The sequence below is a fragment of the Acanthochromis polyacanthus genome, chromosome 5 (assembly GCF_021347895.1).
Source record: "Acanthochromis polyacanthus isolate Apoly-LR-REF ecotype Palm Island chromosome 5, KAUST_Apoly_ChrSc, whole genome shotgun sequence".
NCBI classification, from domain to species: Eukaryota; Metazoa; Chordata; class Actinopteri; family Pomacentridae; genus Acanthochromis; species Acanthochromis polyacanthus.
The window spans coordinates 41949812-41971675 of record NC_067117.1 but is presented as its reverse complement, the minus strand read 5'-3'; the positions used below and the strand labels follow the sequence as shown (position 1 = coordinate 41971675).

The 21864-nt window shown below is 44.2% G+C and overlaps 1 protein-coding gene and 1 non-coding gene across 2 annotated transcripts; both read left to right on the top strand.

Annotated features, from left to right (window-relative positions):
• The first annotated feature begins 386 nt into the window (after nucleotides 1-386).
• On the top strand, nucleotides 387-2303 carry LOC110969041 (bile salt-activated lipase-like). The gene is made up of 4 exons (XM_051948720.1): nucleotides 387-586; nucleotides 999-1253; nucleotides 1533-1730; nucleotides 1956-2303. The coding sequence occupies exons 1-4, from the start codon at nucleotides 387-389 to the stop codon at nucleotides 2113-2115; spliced, it is 813 nt and encodes a 270-aa protein (XP_051804680.1). The 3' UTR covers nucleotides 2116-2303.
• A 6271-nt stretch (nucleotides 2304-8574) lies between these two features.
• On the top strand, nucleotides 8575-8646 carry trnap-cgg (transfer RNA proline (anticodon CGG)). Its single transcript has one exon. It is a non-coding gene; the product is annotated as a tRNA-Pro (tRNA).
• Nucleotides 8647-21864: the final 13218 nt, after the last annotated feature.

Below are 21864 nucleotides of genomic sequence, written 5' to 3'. Positions count from 1 at the left end.
GTTTTGCCTTTATTGTGATAGAAGCAGTGAAAAGTGACAGGAAACAGGAGAAGACATGCAGCAAAGGGCCACGGGCAGGAATCGAACCCGGGCTGCTGCGTTGGAGAGCAGCCCCTGTACATGGGTCGCCCGCCTAACCCGATCAGCTATTCGGGTGCCCCATTTTTTATTTTAATTTTTGTCATGTTTTTGTCATTGTGCGCCTTATTTTCTCTTGTATTTGTCATTTTGTGCTTCATTTTGGTTATTTAATGCATCTTTGGAACAGTTTTATGTCTTTGTGTCTCATTTTTTTGTAATTTTTCTTCATGCTTTGTCATTTTGTGTCTCTTTGTGGTGGTTTTGTCTCCACATACGGTTACCTTCTTTGTCTCTCAGGTGTGGTCATGGATCTCCTGGAACTCGCTCCGGTGGTTGACGGTGATTTCATTGCTGATGATCCCAGTTGGCTGTTCCACAACGCCGGTCAGCTCGACTACATGGCCGGAGTCAACAGCATGGACGGACACATCTTCGCAGGAGTCGACGTTCCTTCCATCAACAAGAGAAATGTGCAGAAACATGGCGAGGACACAGGTGTGCTCAGGTGCAGTGATGTCAGACTGTGACGGATCATAAAGCTCTCGGATCCACCAAGCATCTGAACTATGGAGCCTCAGAAAGCTTCCTATCCATATGAGCTCCGTCTCTACGCAGACTACACTGCACTCTACACAGCCCATCATCCTGATGATGTCACTCCACAACCACATCTCCGATTGGCCCGTCAGACAAAAGTTCTATGGGACAAGTTCAGTTTGACATGTTGTTGTCAGTAACAGGAAGTCTGAAACTGTAGCCAGCAATTATCTTAGCTTAGCATAAAGACAGTAAACCTGTAAGCCTGTACCCTTATCCAGATGTTTAAAGTGTTTCCAGATGTGCTAGCCTGTTTCTAGATGTGCTAGCCTGTTTCCAGATGTGTTACCTTGTTTCCAGATGTGCTAGCCTATTTCTAGATGGGCTAGCCTGTTTCCAGATGTGCTAACAGCAGGTGTGTGTGTCCTCAGTGAGCAGGTGAAGGGTTTTCTGACTCGTTTGACCAATGAAAAGGGAACCACTGCCGTGGATTCGGCCTTCAACGTTTACTCTGCTCACTGGGGTTCATATCCCGATCCAGCTGTGGTGAAGAAGACGGTAGCCGACATCGAGACGGACTTCTTGTTCCTGGTTCCGACCCAGATCGCCCTGCAGCTGCATGCCAACAACACCAGGTCTTCATCCTTCAGAGCAGATTCAAAAAGTCTTTCATTTTGGTTTCATAACTTCGTTATTAGCAACATGTGTAGAAGAAATCCAAATGTAGATCATGAAATAAAAACTATTATGTCAAAATTCTCAGTCATCAGGTTGTGGTGATCATAGGAGCTTCAGTAGGAACCAGCTGGAGGTTCTGGAAGATATTTCGTCTTTCAGAAGCTCCAGCTGGTTCCTGCTGAAGCTAAAAGTTCAGTTCAAAGTCCAGAAGTCACCTGTGGCTCTTTGTCCCTCAGCGGAGCCCGGACCTTCTCCTACCTGTTCAACATGAAGACCAGGATCCCTGGGTTCCCCAGTTGGGTGGAGGCCGAACATGCCGAGGACCTGCAGTACCTGTTCGGTAAACCCTTCTCCACCCCGCTGGTCTACTTCCCCCGCCACCGAGACCTGGCCGGCTACATGATGGCCTACTGGACCAACTTCGCCAGGACCGGGTAAACTCCCCTGCAGCACACAGGGGGACTGGCCTTATACCAGTCTGACCAGTAAAGACTGGACTGGTCTGGACAGATCTGGACTGGTCCACAGCTTTCTGCTCAGTTTGATTATAAAATGGCTTTTGTTTGTCCCTGGAGTGGTCTGAGCTGGATTAAACTGGCCTGAAGTGGTTTAAACTGTCTGAAGTGGTTTAAACTGGCCTAAATTGTTCTCCTGTCCAGGAACCCTAACTCTGGTGAAAGCAAAGTTCCAGTTCCGTGGCCTGAATTCACCAAATACCACCGACCGTATCTGACCATCAACAGCAAGATGGCCATGTCCTCCGTCAGGTACTGGGTTCTACTGAGGTTCTATTGTGGTTCTAATGAGGTTCGACTGTAATCTACTGTGATCTACTGGGTTCCATTGTGATTCTACTGAGGTTCTATTATACTATATACTAAATGTTCCTATTCTGGTGGTCTTGCTGTTGTTCTATAGTGTTCCACTGTGGTTCCATTGTGGTTCTACTGTGTTCTGCTGCCCTCTACTGTGTTCTGTTGTCCTGCTATAGTGTTCTACTGCATATTGTGTTCTATTTCCTTTCTGTTGTGTTCTACTGCACTCTACTGTCACGCTGCTGCAGTGTTCTGTTCTAGTTCGTTCTACTGGACTCTATTTCCTGATTCTATTGTGTTCTGCTGTGTTCTGCTGTGTTCTACTGGGGTTCTCTCCACCTGAGCTTCTTCTTTATTGTATTTGATGGATTAAATGAAACTGAGGACGGATGTTCTGACGTTCTAAGTAGAACCTCCTGACTGTGGTTTGTTTGTGCAGCTACGACCTGAGATCAGACTACGTCAACTACTGGACTCAGACCTACAGCCGCCTGCCGGCAGCAAGAACCCAAGAACCCTGAGAACTCTGAGAACCCAGGAACCCTGAAAACCCAGGAACCCTGAGAACCCTGATTTAATTAAACTGAGAAACAACTGAAAATGAAACTGATGATTATTTAGATCAGAGAGAAAAGAACTTTAAATAAACATAAAGATTTAAAGAAAGAGGAAGCAGGAGAACCGACAGTACTCTGAATACTCTGAGTACTCTGATTACTCTGAGTACTATGTACTGTGTGTAATTAAAGAAGCTGGAATCTGCTCTCTGGATGTTTTTTTTCCCAACAGATCAGTGACATCATCACCTTTAGACCAACATCATAATATAATATAATATAATGTCACCTTCAGATCCTTTTGTGGATGAAATACTGTGACAGCAGCAAAAATACACAAAGAAGGTCAGAGCACCACCTGCTGGCTGTCTGACTATTATGGGCTGTCCAGGACCATGTTCAGTGGAGACATTCTATTGACTGGATGAATGTTTGATCAATAACAATCATCACATTAATAAACTCTTCTGTCTGATCAATATTAGAGGAAATTTTGCTGCACTCAATCCAACAACAGCAGCTGATAAATCAAATAAAAGCAGAATAAAAGACTAAGAATCAGAATAAATTCATCTGTATATTCTGATTTCTCCTACTGCAGTTTGCTGAAGGAGGATTTTTGTTCTCATCAGCAGGAAGTCAGTGATTCTACAGAACAGATTAATACATAATTAAGAAAACTTTTCACAAACATTTCTTGTGAAAACCGTCTGCCACACCTCATCACCAGCATGTAAACATCATGAACACAGCTGGAGGTTCTTTTCCACCTGAACAATCTGATCTTAGACTCTTTGGCAGAGTGTCATGGTTTGGTGGGGAGTCATGGCTTCTTGTGTTCAGATTCAGATTCAGAAAACTTCCTTTGTCCCCAGGGGTCAATTAAAAGGCACATAGAGCAGACAGTGGAATAATGACATAATAAGAAATAGGAATAAATATATTTACAGGTCTACAGCAAGTAAAATAAGAATAAAATTAAAAAACAAATGAAAAAAGACCAAAAAAACGCAGCTTAGTAACATACCAGTGCAAATACGAATGAAAGCAGATGCAATGAGGTAGAGACAGAATATATGACAGTAGATATAAATTAAGGAGTGTAAAATGTCAGAGTTCACAGAGGTCCATGTTAAAGTCTGTGTGGTGGGGAGTGTTATGGTTCATGAGCTGAGGAGTTGGACCGTCCTGGGAACAAAGGTAGACCTTCTCCTCTGTGTCCTGCATGCAGCGAAGCCGTCGACCAGAAGGAAGCCACTCAGACGCAGAGCAGAGATCATGTGAGGGTCACGGATGATCCGGTCCACATGTTATCTGTTCATACACTGCAGACAGAGCTCTGAGAGGCAGTCCTATGGTTTTAGAGCAGACAGTGACAGTCCTCTGCAGGAGGTTCCTGTTCTGGAGGCTGATGGAGCAGAAGCAGCAGGTGATGGAGAAGGTGGTGGTGCTCTCTGTGAAGGAGTAGTAGAATGTCTGGTGAATGTTCTTATTTACTGCCAAAGAGCTGAGCTTCCTGAGGAGATACTGCCTCTGCTGGCGTTTCCTGATAATCTCCTCTGTGTTAGAGAAGGTACTGTGTGCGTTGTGTGCTGCACTCTGTTTTTATTGCTGCTGTACACTGTAAATTTCCCCGCTGTGGGATTAATAAAGGTTTAATCTATCTATCTATCCAGATATTTGTACTACTCCACAAGCTCTAAAGGCGTTCCATGGATGTTGGTGGTGACAGCTGCAGTCAGCGCCATCTGCTGGTTGGAAAAGGTCACCACCATCTCCTTGTTTTTTTTTTACATTCAGCTCCAGACAAGAGGCATCACACCAGTCCACAAACTGCTGGAGGACTGAGCTGTGGCACTGAGAAGGTCAGGAATGATTAGAGCAAATGCATTTGCATGATAATAAATAACTCAATCTGATCATTAACCCGAAATGAAGGAAACATTTTTACATGATCGAACATATTTTCTGAAAAAATTTACAATATTTCACAAATTTTCCAGTGCATGTAAACTTATGAGCACAACTGTAATAGTACATGTTCATACTGTAGATAAATAATAGGAGTACTGTGTAAATACTCTAAAAGGGAAAACTACTTCAGGGTGCACCACAGTCTGAAACATCAACCACTTAGTGACAACATCCATCCATTCTCTATACACCGCTTTATCCTCACTAGGGTCATGGGGGGTGCTGGAGTCTATCCCAGCTGACTCGGGTGAAGGCAGGGGACACCCTGGACAGGTCACCAGTCTGTCACAGGGCTACATATACAGACACACAATCACACTCACATTCACACCTACGGACAATTTGGAGTCATCAATTAACCTCAGCATATTTTTGGACTGTGGGAGGAAGCCGGAGTACCCGGAGAAAACCCACGCATGCACAGGGAGAACATGCAAACTCCATGCAGAAAGATCCCAGGCTCAACCCCGGGATTTGAACCGGGGATCTTCTTGCTGCAAGGCAAAAATGCTAACCACTACGTCACTGTGCACCCCAGCGGCAGGCCACCATTCCTAAATCCTAGCCATCGCTCCTTAAAATTTCTTTCTTTTTTTTTAATTGTTGCAAATACGCCACTGCCGCACGTCTCCGCCTTCACAGCAGAGTCCTGCAATGTGTCAGGTACTCGTGAGTACTAAGGTAAACTACGGATAATTGTCTTGCTCAGTATCTACTCTTTGATGTCAGGTTAATACGACGTTACTCGTGAGAGCACGGCTCGATGTCACGTCCAGCATCCAGGCAGCAGGTCAGAGTGTCAGAGGAGTGTCATCTTGGAAAATAGGGCAGCGACTTACCGGAGAATAGTTATTAGCTTAAGATAAATAGATAAATAGATTTTACAAGTTAAATAGACATTCACAAATTATTGATTTCCAGCTAACATTACGTAACATATAAGGTCCAGGAGCAAAAATGACATTAACCAAGTAAGATAAATATTAGTGGTAGGACACAATTTAAAAAATGAATCTATCTAATTAGGGGCTTTGTAATTAATTAATCACAACTGATTAACAAGGGCATAGAGGTTAAAAAAAAGCGATATATGCAGTGTTGTCTTCTTTTAAAATGCCAAAAGGATTTTGCGGCTCACGGTGTTTTCTTTGCTGTGGGAAACGGGTCAAAATGGCTCTTTGAGTGTTAAAGGTTGCCGACCCCTGCCCTAGACCAACGAGCCACATGTGGGCCTCTTCACAGCTGTAATTCTGTCCAGCTAAGATCTAAAATTGGACTGTTCACTCTGCCATGTCGTGATTTCAACATTTTTGTCATAATTAGTGGATAAATTCAAACGTAGGTTGAGGCGTGCTTGCCGGTCTTTTAACTTTTATTATGACCACAACAATACTTAATATATACTCGCGTGTCTCTTACATCCAGCCGATCTACACGTGACTCGATGTCCGGCCACTTCCTGGTTCTGCCCCCGTGGCATGCTGGGTTATGGAGTTCTTCTACACAAAAGACTCATTACATCACAGGCTGGAAGGCATATTTTGACAGACAAAAATTAAAGGGGCACCGAGGAAGATTTTTATGCTCGTAACAAAGTCTCATATTAATGTGGATGAATCTTCGTTATTTACACTTATTAATGCCCCCATTTTCAATTCATGAATCATTTTGGTTTTGTAAATATTTGTATTTTATTAATTTTTTGTCGACTCGTCTAGAATTTCCTGTGAGAGACGGAGCGATTTACAGCAAATACGGTGCGCGTGCGCTGACGGAGCGTAGCAGAGTGGAGCTAGTTGTTTTTAGCAGTAGCAGAGCGGAGAGTTGGTTGAGAAGACGGCACACATGGAGCGCAAAAGGAAGCGAACGGAGCAAAGTCTGCAAGCAAAAAGGTTGTCAGATCGACAACGAAGCAAAAGAAAAGCTCATCTTGGACAGGCATTTCAGAGGTGGAGAGAATTCCGGGAGCAAAAAGGAGCTGGCTGTGCTTCTCCTAGACAGGTACGTAACTTTAGCTCTTTGTAAGTTTGATACAATTCTTTTGTCTTTTGTGTGTGTTGCTTGCAATGTGTGGTTAGTAGACTATGGGATTCGTTTGACTGTGACTGGTTTAGTTGACTAACTTTGTGGCAAAAACACTGTGTGGGTATTGGTTAATGTAGCGTTAGCTCGGAGCTACTGAACGTTAGCTCCGAGCTAACATTCGGTTAACTCCATAGCTCAGAGCAGCTTTGACAACTCGGTTTTACAACATTAGACCGCAGAGTCATTTACACACGTTATTGTTCAACAATGATTTCAACGCTTTCCTGAGGCTCGCTCGCTCGTTTATGACGGTTTGCGACAGTGCGCGCCGAGGCTCATGGGAAATGTAGGCAACGCTACATTTCTGCTAAAATCTTCCTCGGTGCTAGCCTAGCCATGCTAGACCCATGTTTCTGATGGCACAAGTGTCTAGGGAAGCTTGACAGGGAGGGAGGCGGGCTAAAAGGTTGTCTATCAAATCCCTCTGCAGCAATTGGGTAGGTATACAACCAATCAACGCAACGAATAGGCTGACGTAGTTCCGAGAGCACCGGTGGATTGTGGCTAAGTCCCATTAGCTTCCCAACCCGCGGAGCCGCGGAGCCAACTGGTATATTAAGGATTTGCCATATCCCGTCGGCATAAGTCCAAATACGTCTTTCTTCTCAATGAAACACTTCAGTGCCGTCCTTTGTTTATCTTTCAAGTTGAATTTTAGCTTCAAATCTTTAAGGGCTGTGGCCAAAGCCGAGTCGAAAGATAACTGTTTATTGTGCGCCGGTTGTTTCTGTCAGAATCGTCACGCCTCTGTCGTCACTTCGTTACGCCCGCCTTCTGACTCTACACTTCATGGTGATTGGTCCGGCCAGTTTTAGGAGAATCCAGCCTCGAGCCTTATGGAGGGTAACTAGACCCACCCTGGCAGAGAATTAAATTTGTTGCTGTGGGTTGTCTACCGCGGCTAGGCTACCTCGGTGCCCCTTTAAGACGTTTTATTTTGATGTTACAAGATCACCATAATCTTCAAATTTACAATTAAATTTTAAAAATTAACAATCTAAAATAAAAGAAATTTTAATTAAATAGCCTGCTGATGTTTTACTTTCCAAAGCTACAGGGAGCTGCAACAGAGGGATAAAAGAGCCGCATACGGCTACAAAGCCGCAGGTTGCTGATCCCTGGTCTAGGGGTATAATTCTTGCTTTGGGTGTGAGAGGTCATTGGTTCAAATCCTCGATAAGTTCTCACTTTAACCTCTGAAGCTCACAGAAATCTAAAAATAACAACTGATATCTAATGAAATCCTTAAGTTGTTGGGTTTTCCAACACAGCTGGGGCAAATGTAGCACCAATCTTATCATAGCTAATCAGATTACCAATATCTGGTACGAAGTAATCTAATCAAGACAAAAAACACAACATATTTGAAAATGATACAAAAAACAAATCAACTGTGTACCTGTAACTGTACTGACATTTGACCACCACATTCTAATCAGTCCACGATTGAGTCCAAGTGAATAAAAGTCAAATCTAAAGAAACCCTCTGAAGATTCCTGGGATTTTATGTTATTGGGAATGGGAGGCTTAGACAGACAATTCGAAAACAAAATGCTTGTGGTCTTGAGTGTCACTTGTGTGGATTATAAACAAGAAGTCAGCTGTTCCATACCAACTATATAGCATACATACAACAAAATATGTCATATGTTTTCTGGTGAAGCTGAGAACATTTTAGGATTTATTATGATATCTAGAACACAGCCCGGTGGCCATATAAAATGCTCTACTAGGGGTACTGTTGGATCAGATGAATGCAGAATTCCAAGATTCGACATTATCCGTTTCAATGGTCCAAATTTAGGTCTGAGCAGCAGAGAATTGCACATATGAATAGCTGTACGTGTGGCTCGTTGGTCTAGGGGTATGATTCTCGCTTCGGGTGCGAGAGGTCCCGGGTTCAAATCCCGGATGAGCCCTGCTTTAACCTCTGAAGCTCACAGATATTTAAACAACAATTAAGTTCAAGTGAAAACCTTAAGTTGCTGGATTTTCCAACAGTGCTGTGACAAAAATAACAATTCTTGTCATAGCTAGTCAGATTCACAGGAGCTTGTACAGAAGAATCTAATCTACATAAAAACAAAATGGATTTGAACATGATACCAACAAGAAATCACCTGTAACTGTACTGACATGTGACCACCAAGTGTGGAGCCCCAGGTCGCCATGTTTCAACAGATCGATCTTTTGGGTGGACCAGTCTTTGCCTGAGGGTGTTGTTTGGCTTAAAAAAGACAGGGATCTGGTGTTTGTTGAAAATCCTCAGTTTTTCAGACACACCAGACACATATGGGATCACTGTGTTGTTGCGCCTGCTCTCCTTCTCTTTGGTCTTCACTGGGTTGTTCTCCTTTCTGGATCTTGTGTGAGCCTTCACAAAGGTCCAGTCAGGGTATCCACAAGTTTTCAGTGCCCCTTTCAGGTGTTTGTGTTCTTTTTCCTGGCCTCGGGTACTTGTGGGTAACTTGTCAGCCCTGTGTTGCAGGGTCCTGATGACTCCTTGCTTGTGCTCCAGTGGATTGTGAGAATCAAAAAGCAGGTACTGGTCCGTGTGTGTTGGTTTCCTGTACACCCCAACACTCAGACTTCTGTCCTCTTCTATGCGGACCTCACAATCCAAAAAGGGCAAAATGTTGTCCTGTACATCCTCTCTGGTGAACTTGATGTTGCTGTCCACAGAGTTGATGTGTTCAGTGAAAGTTTGCACCTCATGAATTCTGATCTTGACTCATGTGTCATCCACGTATCGGAACCAGTGGCTCGGTGTTTCTCCGTTGAACAAGGTCATGGCCCTGTGTTCCACTTCTTCCATGTATAGATTGGCCACAATAGGAGACACTGGCGAGCCCATGCCACATCCATGTTTCTGCCTATAGAAGCTCCCTCTGTAGTGGAAATACACACGTGGACAAAATTGTTGGTACCCCTCAGTTAAAGAAGGAAAAACCCACAATTCTCACTGAAATCACTTGAAACTCACAAAAGTAACAATAAATAAAAATTTATTGAAAATTAAATAATCAAAATCAGCCATCACTTTTGAATTGTTGATTAACATAATTATTTTAAAAAAACAAACTAATGAAATAGGGCTGGACAAAAATGATGGTACCCATAACTTAATATTTTGTTGCACAACCTTTTGAGGCAATCACTGCAATTAAACGATTTCTGTATTTGTCAATGAGCGTTCTGCAGCTGTCAACAGGTATTTTGGCCCACTCCTCATGAGCAAACAGCTCCAGTTGTCTCAGGTTTGATGGGTGTCTTCTCCAAATGGCATGTTTCAGCTCCTTCCACATATGTTCAATGGGATTCAGATCTGGGCTCATAGAAGGCCACTTTAGAATAGTCCAACGCTTTTCTCTCAGCCATTCTTGGCTGTTTTTGGCTGTGTGTTTTGGATCGTTGTCCTGTTGGAAGACCCATGACCTGCGACTGAGACCAAGCTTTCTGACACTAGGCAGCACATTTCTCTCCAGAATGCCTTGATAGTCTTCAGATTTCATCGTACCTTGCACACTTTCAAGACACCCTGTGCCAGATGCAGCAAAGCAGCCCCAAAACATTACTGAGCCTCCTCCATGTTTCACCGTAGGGACAGTGTTCTTTTCTTCGTATGCTTGGTTTTTGAGTCTATGAACATAGAGTTGATGTGCCTTACCAAAAAGCTCCAGTTTGGTCTCATCTGTCCAAAGGACATTCTCCCAGAAGCTTTGTGGCTTGTCAACATGCATTTTTGCAAATTCCAGTCTGGCTTTTTTATGAGTTTCTTTCAGCAGTGGTGTCCTCCTTGGTCGTCTCCCATGAAGTCCACTTTGGCTCAAACAACGACGAATGGTGCCATCTGACACTGATGTACCTTGGCCTTGGAGTTCACCTTTAATTTCTTTGGAGGTTGCTCTGGGCTCTTTGGATACAATTCCAACGATCCGTCTCTTCAATTTGTCATCAATTTTCCTCTTGCGGCCACGTCCAGGGAGGTTGGCTACTGTCCCGTGGGTCTTGAACTTCTGAATAATATGAGCCACTGTTGTCACAGGAACTTCAAGCTGTTTAGAGATGGTCTTATAGCCTTTACCTTTAAGATGTTTGTCTATCATTTTTTTTCGGATGTCCTGGGACAATTCTCTCCTTCGCTTTCTGTTGTCCATGTTCAGTGTGGTACACACCTTTTCACCAAACAGCAGGGTGACTACTTGTCTCCCTTTAAATAGGCAGACTGACTGATTATGAGTTTGGAAACACCTGTGATGTCAATTAAATGACACACCTGAGTTAATCATGTCACTCTGGTCAAATAGTTTTCAATCTTTTATAGAGGTACCATCATTTTTGTCCAGGCCTGTTTCATTAGTTTGTTTTTTTAAATAATTATGTTAATCAACAATTCAAAAGTAATGGCTGTTTTTGATTATTTAATTTTCAATAGATTTTTATTTATTGTTACTTTTGTGAGTTTCAAGTGATTTCAGTGAGAATTGTGGGTTTTTCCTTCTTTAACTGAGGGGTACCAACAATTTTGTCCACGTGTGTAGGTGGTGTTCAGGCAGAGTTCCAAAAGTTGGCAAATCTGGTCTGGATTGAGGTTAGATCTGTCACTGAGGGTGTTGTCTTGTTGAAGCCATTGTCTTGGTATTGGTCGTTGGAATAATAGCCCTGAACACACCTGACAGAGGTTTAAAAGCTGAGGCAACACCAACCACCACCAGAACTGAAGAAGCCTCTTGGATGAGAGGTGAAACGTCTTCAAGGAACGTTCTTAAAGTCCAGTGGATTAATTTCAACAACTTTGGATATGCATAAGTTGTGAAACGTCCCACATTTAAATCCTGGACAAGCACATTGTATATATTTTCAGGATGTGTAAATGTCTCTGGGGCCAAACTTTCGAGGATTCAGTGTTATACAGTTTTTCTCGATTGCTAAAACACATTCCTGGAAAGCTGCTCTCCTTTTTCCTAAACTGTGAACACAAAACCCAATTTTCAAGCTACATTCACAAAACCTCTGTCTCTTCTTGCAAAACCAAACTTTCACCCCAAAACAGTTCAATCTGTGCTCAAAACTGAACTATGCTGTCAAATCATGCCTCAAGTCAATCGAAATTACAGTTTTTCTCAATTGCTAAAACACTAATTCACTATTGTCTGAACCAAATTCTCAGTTGCCTGAACCAACTTACTGAATCAGTCACTCTTTTGGCAAAACCATAAGCCCTTTTCACCTGTTTAGACACATCTTGTCAACACATTGTCATTGTGATGCACCTGTGTTGCATAATGGTGAGCACAGGTGGCAAAAGTCAAACACAGTTAAAGCTCAGGCGTCACCGGTTGAACACAACTCAGAATTGATCACACTTGTTGCTAATGATGTGAGGGTACATATAAGCCAAAGCACTGGTTTGTGAGGCACTACAATGGATAGAAATCTAAGAAGAGGAGCATGAATACAGCATGCCAGGGTTTTTTTACCCTGTTGCCTGCCCAGAGAAAATGTGTCCTGTGATGTAGATGAAGTCCTGTGGCCTGACCCAGTACGGAGAAATGATGCTGTGGCAGAGTAATGCACTTCTTTTCTTTGTACTTCATTTGTATAGTTTTGTGCTTTATTTTTACGTACAAGTGCTCCATGTAAATACACAGGGTTTCTGTTTTTTTTGCAAATTCTTTTTTTCTATGTACAAGTGTTACAAAACATTTTTTTAAGGACTGAGACATTCATAAACATCTGCTGATGTAATTCTCTGCATACCTCAGGAGACATCCATCCACCCATCCTATAATAGTACATGTTCATACTGTAGATAAATAATAGGAGTACTGTGTAAATACTCTAAAAGGGAAAACTACTTCAGGGTGCACTACAGTCTGAAACATCAACCACTTAGTGACAACATCCATCCATTCTCTATACACCGCTTTATCCTCTCTCGGGTCATGGGGGGTGCTGGAGTCTATCCCAGCTGACTCTGGTGAAGGCAGGGGACACCCTGGACAGGTCACCATTCTGTCACAGGGCTACATATACAGACAAACAATCACACTCACATTCACACCTACGGACAATTTAGAGTAACCAATTAACCTCAGCATATTTTTTGGACTGTGGGAGGAAGCCGGAGTACCCGGAGAAAACCCACGCATGCACAGGGAGAACATGCAAACTCCATGCAGAAAGATCCCAGGCCGGGATTTGAACCGGGGATCTTCTTGCTGCAAGGCCAAAGTGCTAACCACTACGACACTGTGCAGCCCCACATGAAACAATCAAAACAAAACACAAATTGATCACAGAGACACAAACCAACCAAACTTCGGACAAAAATAACCTCAGAAAAGTCATAAGACAACTGAAATAATTCACAAAATAATCACAGAGACACAGAATAATCAAAGCAAAGCATAAATTAACTACAAAAAGACATAAAATATCAAACACAACATAAAATGGCCACAAAGAGACATAAAATAATGGAAATTAGTACAGAATAACTAAAGAAAGTCAAAAAGCAACTGAAATAAAACACAAATTGATGACAAAGAGACACAAAACAATTGAAATAAAACACAAAAAGACCAAAGTGAAACTCAACTGGGGCAAAAAAATCAGCCTTGGCATTTTTGGCCCAGATCGCCCCGCAGCATTATCGGTCGACTGAATCAAGCACTGATTTTTGAATGCAAGGACAAAAACTAACGGAAAGGTCTGATTTTCAGCACAAAAATTCTAAAACATCTTTAGAGACTGAAACAAATGTGTGCACAAGTTAGAAAAAAATTGCAATCCAGTAGAGCAGAGGTATTAAACTAACATTCAAAGAGTTCCAGTCAGAGAAAATATAATAAAGCAAATCATAATAAAAATCATAATGTCTAACTTGAATTAGTGTGATATACTGTATGTTGATGTAACCTGGTAGTTTTGTTAGTGTCCGCATATAATCAATAACTGACTGTCAATTCAAATAAATTCAGTAAGGTTAAAAAACATTTTGACAACATTAATTAATAAATAACTTTTGATATAACTGTACATCTGAAAATAAAGTGAAAACTGACCTTGTCTAATGTTATGCTTTGCCTGTTGTGGGTTTGTTTTTTTCAGGTTCCTTCTCAAATTGAATTTCCCAACTTGGAGGTTTCATTTGGTATAACAAACCTTTTTTTCATTTTACCCTCTGCTATCCCTACCCCGATTCCAAATGTCTTTGTTTTTCCTTTTCCTCAAGACAGGTGCGCTCCTAAAGGTGCAGCAGCTCGAGCTGCCATTGGCAGGGCAGCTCAAATGAAATTTCATTGTATATGAAAGTGTGCAATGACAATAAAGGTTTGATTGATTGATTGATTGATTGAAAAATAATGACTGAACAACCTGAACCGACTTATATTCATCTTTAACAATACCCAAATCTCAAAAAACTTAAAATATTGAACACATTTTTTCTCTTATATCACTCCTATTATATCCCTGCTGCTTGCCCGCGACTTTCCTCTCGATTTCCGTTTGTTTATTACTTATTCTGTGACCATCAGCGTATGTTTGTCTGTGAATGTGTCTGTCCGTCTGCAACTTCACTCAAAAACAGACAAACAGATCTGGATGAAATTTTCTGGAAAGGTCAGAAATGACACAACAACCAGAAATTAGATTCTGGCAGTGATGCAGCTTATAGTCTGGATTCACGGATCTGTTAAGGATTTTCCATTGCGAGATGTAGTGGCCGGTACGGCGTCGCCGTAACCATTACAACAAGAGAACGCTGTTTCAATTACCTGCATCAATTCACTCGACCCGTTAAACATTTCGGTCACGCAATTTGGTGTCTCTACTACAATAACGTATGCATGCACAATACATGCCTGTGCTCAGGCAGGTAATTTAGTATTTTTTCACCTAAATTGTCCATCCATCCATCCATCCATTTTCTTCTGCTTATCCGGGGCCAGGTCGCGGAGGCAGGCTAAACAGGTCGTTCCAGACGTCCCTCCCCCCAGCAACACTTCCCAGTTCTTTCTGGGGGATCCTGAGGCATTCCCAGGCCAGACGAGATATATAATCTCTCCAGTGAGTTCTGGGTCTACTCCGGGGTCTGCTCCCAGACGAACATGCTCGGAAAACCTCCAAAGGAAGTCTACCTGGACGCATCCGAATCAGGTGGCCAAGCCACCTCAACTGGCTCCTTTCGATGCGAAGGAGCAGCGGCTCTACTCCGAGCTCCCTCCGGATGTCTGAGCTCCTCACCCTATCTCTAAGGCTGAGTCCAGCCACCCTACAGAGGAAGCTCATTTTGGCCACTTGTATCCGCAATCTTGTTCTTTCGGTCACTACTCAAAGCTCATGACCATAGGTGAGGGTTGGAATGTAGATGGACTGGTAAATTGAGAGCTTCGCTTTAAGGCTCAGCTCCCTCTTCACCACGACGGTTCGGTACAACGCCCGCATTACTGCTGACGCCGCACATATCCGCCAGTCCATCTCTCGCTACATTTTCCCATCACTCGTGAACAAGATCCTGAGATACTTAAACTCCTTCGCTTGGGGAAGCAACTCCCCCCCAACCCGGAGGGAGCAATCCACCGGTTTCCGGCAGAGAACCATGGCCTCGGACTTGGAGGTGCTGATCCGCATCCCTGCCGCTTCACACTTGGCTGCAAACTGCTCCAGTGCGTGCTGGAGGTCACGGTCTGAGGATGCCAACAAACCACATCATTCGCAAAAAGCAGAGATGCGATCCTGAGGCCCCCAAACCGAAAAGCCTCCCCACCATGACTGCACTTTGAAATCCTGTCCATGAAAACCACAAACAGGACTGGAGACAAGGGGCAGCCCTGGCGGAGTCATACACCTACTGGAAACGTGTCTGACTTAGTGCCAAGTATGTGGACACAGCTCTCACTTATGTCGTGCAGGGACCAAACAGCCCGTAGCAATGAGCCCGGGACCCCATACTCACTCAGTGCCCCCCACAAAGCCCCTCGAGGGACACGGTCGTAGGCCTTCTCCAGATCCACAAAACACATGTAGACTGGCAGGTCATACTCCCATGACCCCCTCAGCAGCTCCGCAAGGGTAAAGAGCTGGTGCGATGTTCCACGACCGGGACGGAATCCGCATTGCTCGTCCTGAATTCGGGTTTCGACTATCGGTCGGATCCTCCCTTCCAGCACCCCAGAGTAAACTTTCCCGGGGAGGCTGAGAAGTGTGATACCCCGGTAGTTGGCACACACTCTCCGGTCCCCCTTTTTGAAAATAGGGACCACCACCCCGGTCTGCCACTCCACGGGCACTGTACCCGATGCCCACGTGACATGTATAGACGTGTCAACCAAGACAGTCCAACAATGTCCAGAGCCTTCAGCGTCTCAGGGTGAATCTCGTCCACACCTGGCGTCTTGCCACCGAGGAGCTTCTTAACTACCTCGGCGACCTCTGCCATGGATATGGACGAAGATCCCCCCTGAGTCTCAAGGCTCTGCCTCCTTCATAGAGGACGTGTTTACTGGGTTCAGGAGTTCCTCGAAGTGCTCTTTCCACTGCTCGACGATATCCCCAGTACGGGTCAACAGTTCTCCACCCCAACTTTACACAGGCTGAGTGAAGCCCTGCCTCCCCTTCCTGAGGTGTCGAACAGTTTGCCAGAACTTCCCCAAGGCCGACCGAAAGTCCTTCTCCATGGCCTCCCCGAACTCCTCCCACACCCGAGTTTTAGCTTCCACAACCGCCACAGCTGCCGCCTTTTTGGCCAGCCGGTACCTGTCAGCTGCTTCAGGAGACCCCCGAGCCAACCAGGCTCAAAAAGTCTCCTTTTTCAGTCTGACGGCCTCCCTCACCGCTGGTGTCCATCAGCGGGACTTTGGATTGCCGCTGCGACAGGCACCAGTGACCTTCAGACCACAGCTCCTAGCAGCTGCTTCTGCAAGGGAGGCTTTGAACATGGACCACTCAGAATCCATGTCCCCAACCTCCCCTGGGATGCAGGAGAAACTCTTCCGGAGGTGGGAGTTGAAAACCCTACGGACAGGGTCCTCCGCCAGACATTCCTAGTTCACCCGCACTACACGTTTGGGTTTACCAGGTCTGTCCGGCAGTCTTCCCTGCCATCGGATCCAACTCACCACCAGGTGGTGATCAGTTGACACCTCTGCACCTCTCTTCACTCGAGTGTCCAAAACATACGGCCGCAGGTCTGACGATACGACTATAAAGTCGATCATCAACCTTTGGCCTAAGGTGCTCTGGTACCAAATACACTTATGAGCAACCTTATGCTCAAACATGGTGTTTGTTATGGACAAATTATGACTAGCACAGAAGTCCAATAACAAAACACCACTCGGGTTCAGATCAGGCAGGCTGTTCCTCCCAGTCACCCCCCTCCAGGTTTTTCCATCGTTGCCCACGTGAGCATTGAAGTCTCCCAGGAGAACTATGGAATCCCCGGGCGGTACCCCTTCCAGGACACCACCCAGAGACGCCAAGAAGGCCGAATACTCTCAACTGCTGTTCGGCGCATACGCATAGACAACAGTCAGAGGTTTCCCTCTGCAACACAAAGTCGCAGAGAGGCGACCCTCTCGTTCTCCGGGGAGAACTCCAACAAAGCCACACTCAGTCAGGGGCTTGTGAGTATCCCCACACCCGCCAGGTGCCTCTCACTTTGGGCAACTCCAGAGTAGGAGAGAGTCCAACCCCTCTCCAGGATTCTGGTTCCAGAACCCTTGCTGTGCATGGAGGTGAGCCCAACTATATCCAGCCGGTATCGCTCCACCTCCCACACCAGCTTAGGTTCCTTCCCCGCCAGTGAGGTGACGTTCCACGACCCCAGAGCTAGTCTACATCACCAGGGGGTGGCACGCCCAGGTGCTGGCTCCTGCCTACTGCCCGGTGGACATAGAACCCGACCCCAACTTCCTGCCCTGTAGGTGGTGGGCCTACTGGGCGGTGGCCCGGTGTTACTTCTTTAGGCTGTGCCCGACTGAGCCCCACGGGACCCCAAGGCTCGGCCACCAGATGCTCTTCTACGAGCCCCCCCCCCAGGCCTGACTCCAGGGGAAGGTCCCAGTTTCCCTAACCCGGGCGAGGTAGCGGCTTCACCATGTTGTGTTTTCATCGAGGTCTTCTTAAATTGTGGGTTGATCTATATTAAACGGTCAGATTCTGTGTTGCCGTGATTTCTAAATACACAAATTGAGGAATAAACAGTCTTGGCGGAGCACTGAACTCTCTGAGTGCTTTTCATGTTTATCTTTTTGTCTGTCCTCCTCTCATCTGCCCCTCACCTGTTTTCTGAGCTCAGCTGTGATGTTCAGCAGCTGGAATGCAGAGATCAATTCATTGGCTGAGTAGCATCACATGGGATGGCTGAACTCATACCTAATTGGTCTGTGTGTTTCCTGAGCCCACAACCAGAAGCTGCGCCAGGGTAATAGAAGTGACCCGTGAAATTTAAAATCTTGTAACAATTTACTGATGACAGGTCCGGAGGAACCTGTTGACCAGCCGCAACTAGACACCGGCCCACCGGGACACTGCCCAGTATGCCAGATGGTCAGTCCACCCCTGTCCACCAAGGAACACGGCAGAGTTATGTGATGATCACCGTCTGTCTGACTGTCTGTCTGTCTGTCAGCAACATTACTCAAAAACAGACTAACGGATTTGGATGAAATTTTCAGTGAAGGTCAGAAATGACTCAAGGACCAAGTGATCAGATCAGGCAGTGATGCAGCTTATAGTCTGGATCCACGGATTTGTTAAAGATTTCTGTATCATTGCTAGATAGCGGCATAGCATCACTGTAACCATGACAACAAATGAACATTACATCAGCTGCCTGCTGATGATCACATGATTGTGATCCTACTACAAATCCACCTCTGAGGACTTATCAGAACTTATCCATCAGAAATGATACAAGGAACAACTGATTAAATTGTGGGGGTGTCTCTGAGTCCCATCAATTCCCACCGCCCGCTACATATTTAGATCACGTGATTCAATGTCCATACATGATGTACACATGCAGAACACACTCCTGTGCTCAGTGCAAGGTCACTTTGTTTGTGGGTACATCTATACTAAATGAAACATTCTATAATGACATGATTTCTTATCATCAATAATTAATAAAAAATGCTGCATTTAAAAAAACAACAAAAAAACAAAACAAAACTGCATTGCTGACAATGCCATATGGGGAATGAGCAGCCTTGAAGGAAGACTGCGCTGTCAGAGTGCTTTTCTAGTTCTCATTTTGATGGGCCAAAATGGCTGAATGGGTCTTTAACCTGTACAGTGGCTTGACTTTGTGAGTTAGCTAGCTTAACAGGCAGCCGGCCAATTGAATTAAACATTAATGTTCACATCTGTATGACCAGCCAGTATATGTCCTGCCCATGTGTGGCAATGCACTGCAAGTTTGCACATTGGAGTGTGTTACATAACGTCCTCTGCTGCTGTTTGTCAGTCAGGAACACTTGCTGCACTGTCAGCAGCTCGCTCTCCCAGAGTTTCTACCATATCTGCAGGGAGAGCAGCTGCACAGCCAACGCAAACAAACTGGAGCTCCACAGACGTATACATTGCTGCACTTACTGCTAACTCTGTTTCCCAACTCCTGCATCACTGTTCTCACCTCACTTAAAGGAAGCTTCTTCATCTCTGACCCGGTTGATGAGAGAACTAACTGAATGTCACTTAATTATTCTGTTATCCTGTGTGAACTATTTATGGTCTGTCGAGGAGAAACCACTGGCATTAATGGAAAGGTGTTAATTAACTGGTACCTGATAACTGATACACTAAGAACTAAGTCTAACATTTGTCTGTACAGATATACATATGATCCTGACATTGTATATCTTTTTACTACCAGGGACTCTGAGTGACGAGGAAGAGTTTTCAGCAGAAGCAGACTGTGCTGCAGCAGAGTCTAGCTACAAACACACCTGCCTACATCAGCTTTAGTTAATTAAGTAAATGATATTTACCTTTTAAAATGTATGAATCCAAAATTCAACAACTTTATATTCATACTATGGCTGGTAGTGGAATGTAACTAAGTACATTTACTCGTGTACTGTATGTAACTTCAGTTTTGAGGAACGTCAGTATTTTCTTCACGTGCTACTTTTTACTGTAACTGAAAGAAAAGTGTTTTACTTTTGAATGTGATACATTTATCGGACAGTTTTATTTACCACTCACACTGGTACATATAAAGACGATATAAACTTAAATACTTTGTTATGAATTCAACTTTACAACATCAGTGTTTTCACATGAAATTCCATTTTCTGATAAACTTCCTTCCAGAAAAAACATTCTGTGGTTCCTGCTTCTCAAATGAGAGAAAATTTGGTTGTAAGCTTTGGTCCACTTCACGCTCGTCTGGCTGATTGCATGTAGCTGACCCTGCTCAAGTCTAGAGATTAGCACTGAAAATATACAAAATGGGTTATCAATACAGGCTATGATGAGAATACAAACTCTGGTCTTACCACTCTCTTTGTTGGAGGCATTCTTAGTTGAAAAACTTTCTTTGAAGGACTAATATCTAGAAGACTGAAGACTGAAGACCTTCACCTCCAGAATGTTTTTGACTCCAGTCAGCCACTTTGCTTTTACATTCAGGTGTAACATGTTCCGCTCAGGCCTTGGATGCACTGATTATTCCAGAGCCTCGGCAAAGTTATGTGACAACCAGCGTTGGTTTGTCCATCTGTCTGTCTGCAGCTTATAGTCTGGATCTATGGATTTGTTGAAGTTTTCTGTATCATTGAGATAGCGTCACGGCGTCACTGTAACCATGCCAACAAGTGAACGCTACGTGATCACATGATTGTGATCCTACTACAAATCCACCACTGTGGACTTATCAGGACTTATCCATTGGAAATCATACAAGGAACAACTGATTAAATTGTGGAGGTGTTTCTGAGTCTCACCAATTCCCGCTGACTGCTACATATTTAGGTCTTGTGATTCGTTATCTGTGCATAACGTGCACATGCATAACACATGTCTGTGCTCAGGGCAGTATCACTTTGTTTTTGGGTACATCTATATGGCACGGAGCCACACGGACCTCACGAATGCAGAAAGGATAAAACAGGCTTAAGAACTGACATCTGACATCAGAGTCGACAGATTTGTTTCCTTGTTCCTGCATCAGTGTACATTACCCATGTTCCCGATTCTGATTTCATGTCAGGTAATACTATGAAGGCCACCAAACACCAGTCCTATCACCAGTCATCGTTACATCTGTTGCCTCTGGGCTGTTCACTGCGTCCCTCTGACCCACGCACACACTGCTTGATGTTCCCCCTTTTCCAGAGTCCCATGACTGACATTTGTGCTTTCTTTAATTTAAATGCCACCTGTCTCATCTCTCAAGTGTTTGCTTTTTATTTCCTTAATGATCGCAGCTCTGCACTTATAAAGCTATCGATGCTTCTCAGCAGCATTTATTTTGGACTCCAGATCGAGAACATTAGAGCTGGACTGAAGATATATAAGCATTTTTTGCAAATATTTTGAAGTCTATAGCTTTGATTTAATACTTACAGAGCCACTTTTGACGATGTAGAAAGCCTCAGATATAGCTTTCAGAGCAACGTACATTAATTCTCACGTTTCAAAAATCTTTCATGACTAAGTAAATATGTCTTACAAATGTTCGGGTTTTGTGAGTCAAAGTGGTTGTGTTCTTTTCTTGTATTTTAGTGATGAACATTCAAAGGATGTTCATGCTGTAAATAACACCAACATTTAGGTATTATGTGGCTCTGAAGTGGTGATCAATGCCCCCGTGATAGCTTTCCTTATTTACTGTCACTTTTTTCTTTCAGGGCTAAAATGTGAACCTTTAAAACAAGATGTATCCAAAGAAATCCAATCTGACACCAGAGCTGATTGAAATTGTGTCACGCCCCCTCCTGCTCCTGTGCTCTGGCTCGTCAGGCTAAGGATGAGCAGCTGTGCTGGAAGCACAGCCGGCGCAAATTCACAGTCAGCGCAGCATAAAAGCCTGGCTCTCCTCTGCTCCCACTGCGTGATCATTGTTTCATGCTACATGCCGCACACTGCCACACGCTCCTTGCTACCTGGACTCCGCCTTCTTATGG

What these genes read in the sequence shown, in the direction of transcription:
- LOC110969041 (XM_051948720.1), top strand. Translation starts at nt 387, where the DNA reads ATGGATCTCCTGGAACTCGCTCCGGTGGTTGACGGTGATTTCATTGCT. An exon ending in GAGGACACAGGTGTGCTCAG is followed by an intron (nt 587 to 998) that starts GTGCAGTGATGT and finishes GCCTATTTCTAG; the next exon opens with ATGGGCTAGCCTGTTTCCAG. An exon ending in ACCAACTTCGCCAGGACCGG is followed by an intron (nt 1,731 to 1,955) that starts GTAAACTCCCCT and finishes TCTCCTGTCCAG; the next exon opens with GAACCCTAACTCTGGTGAAA.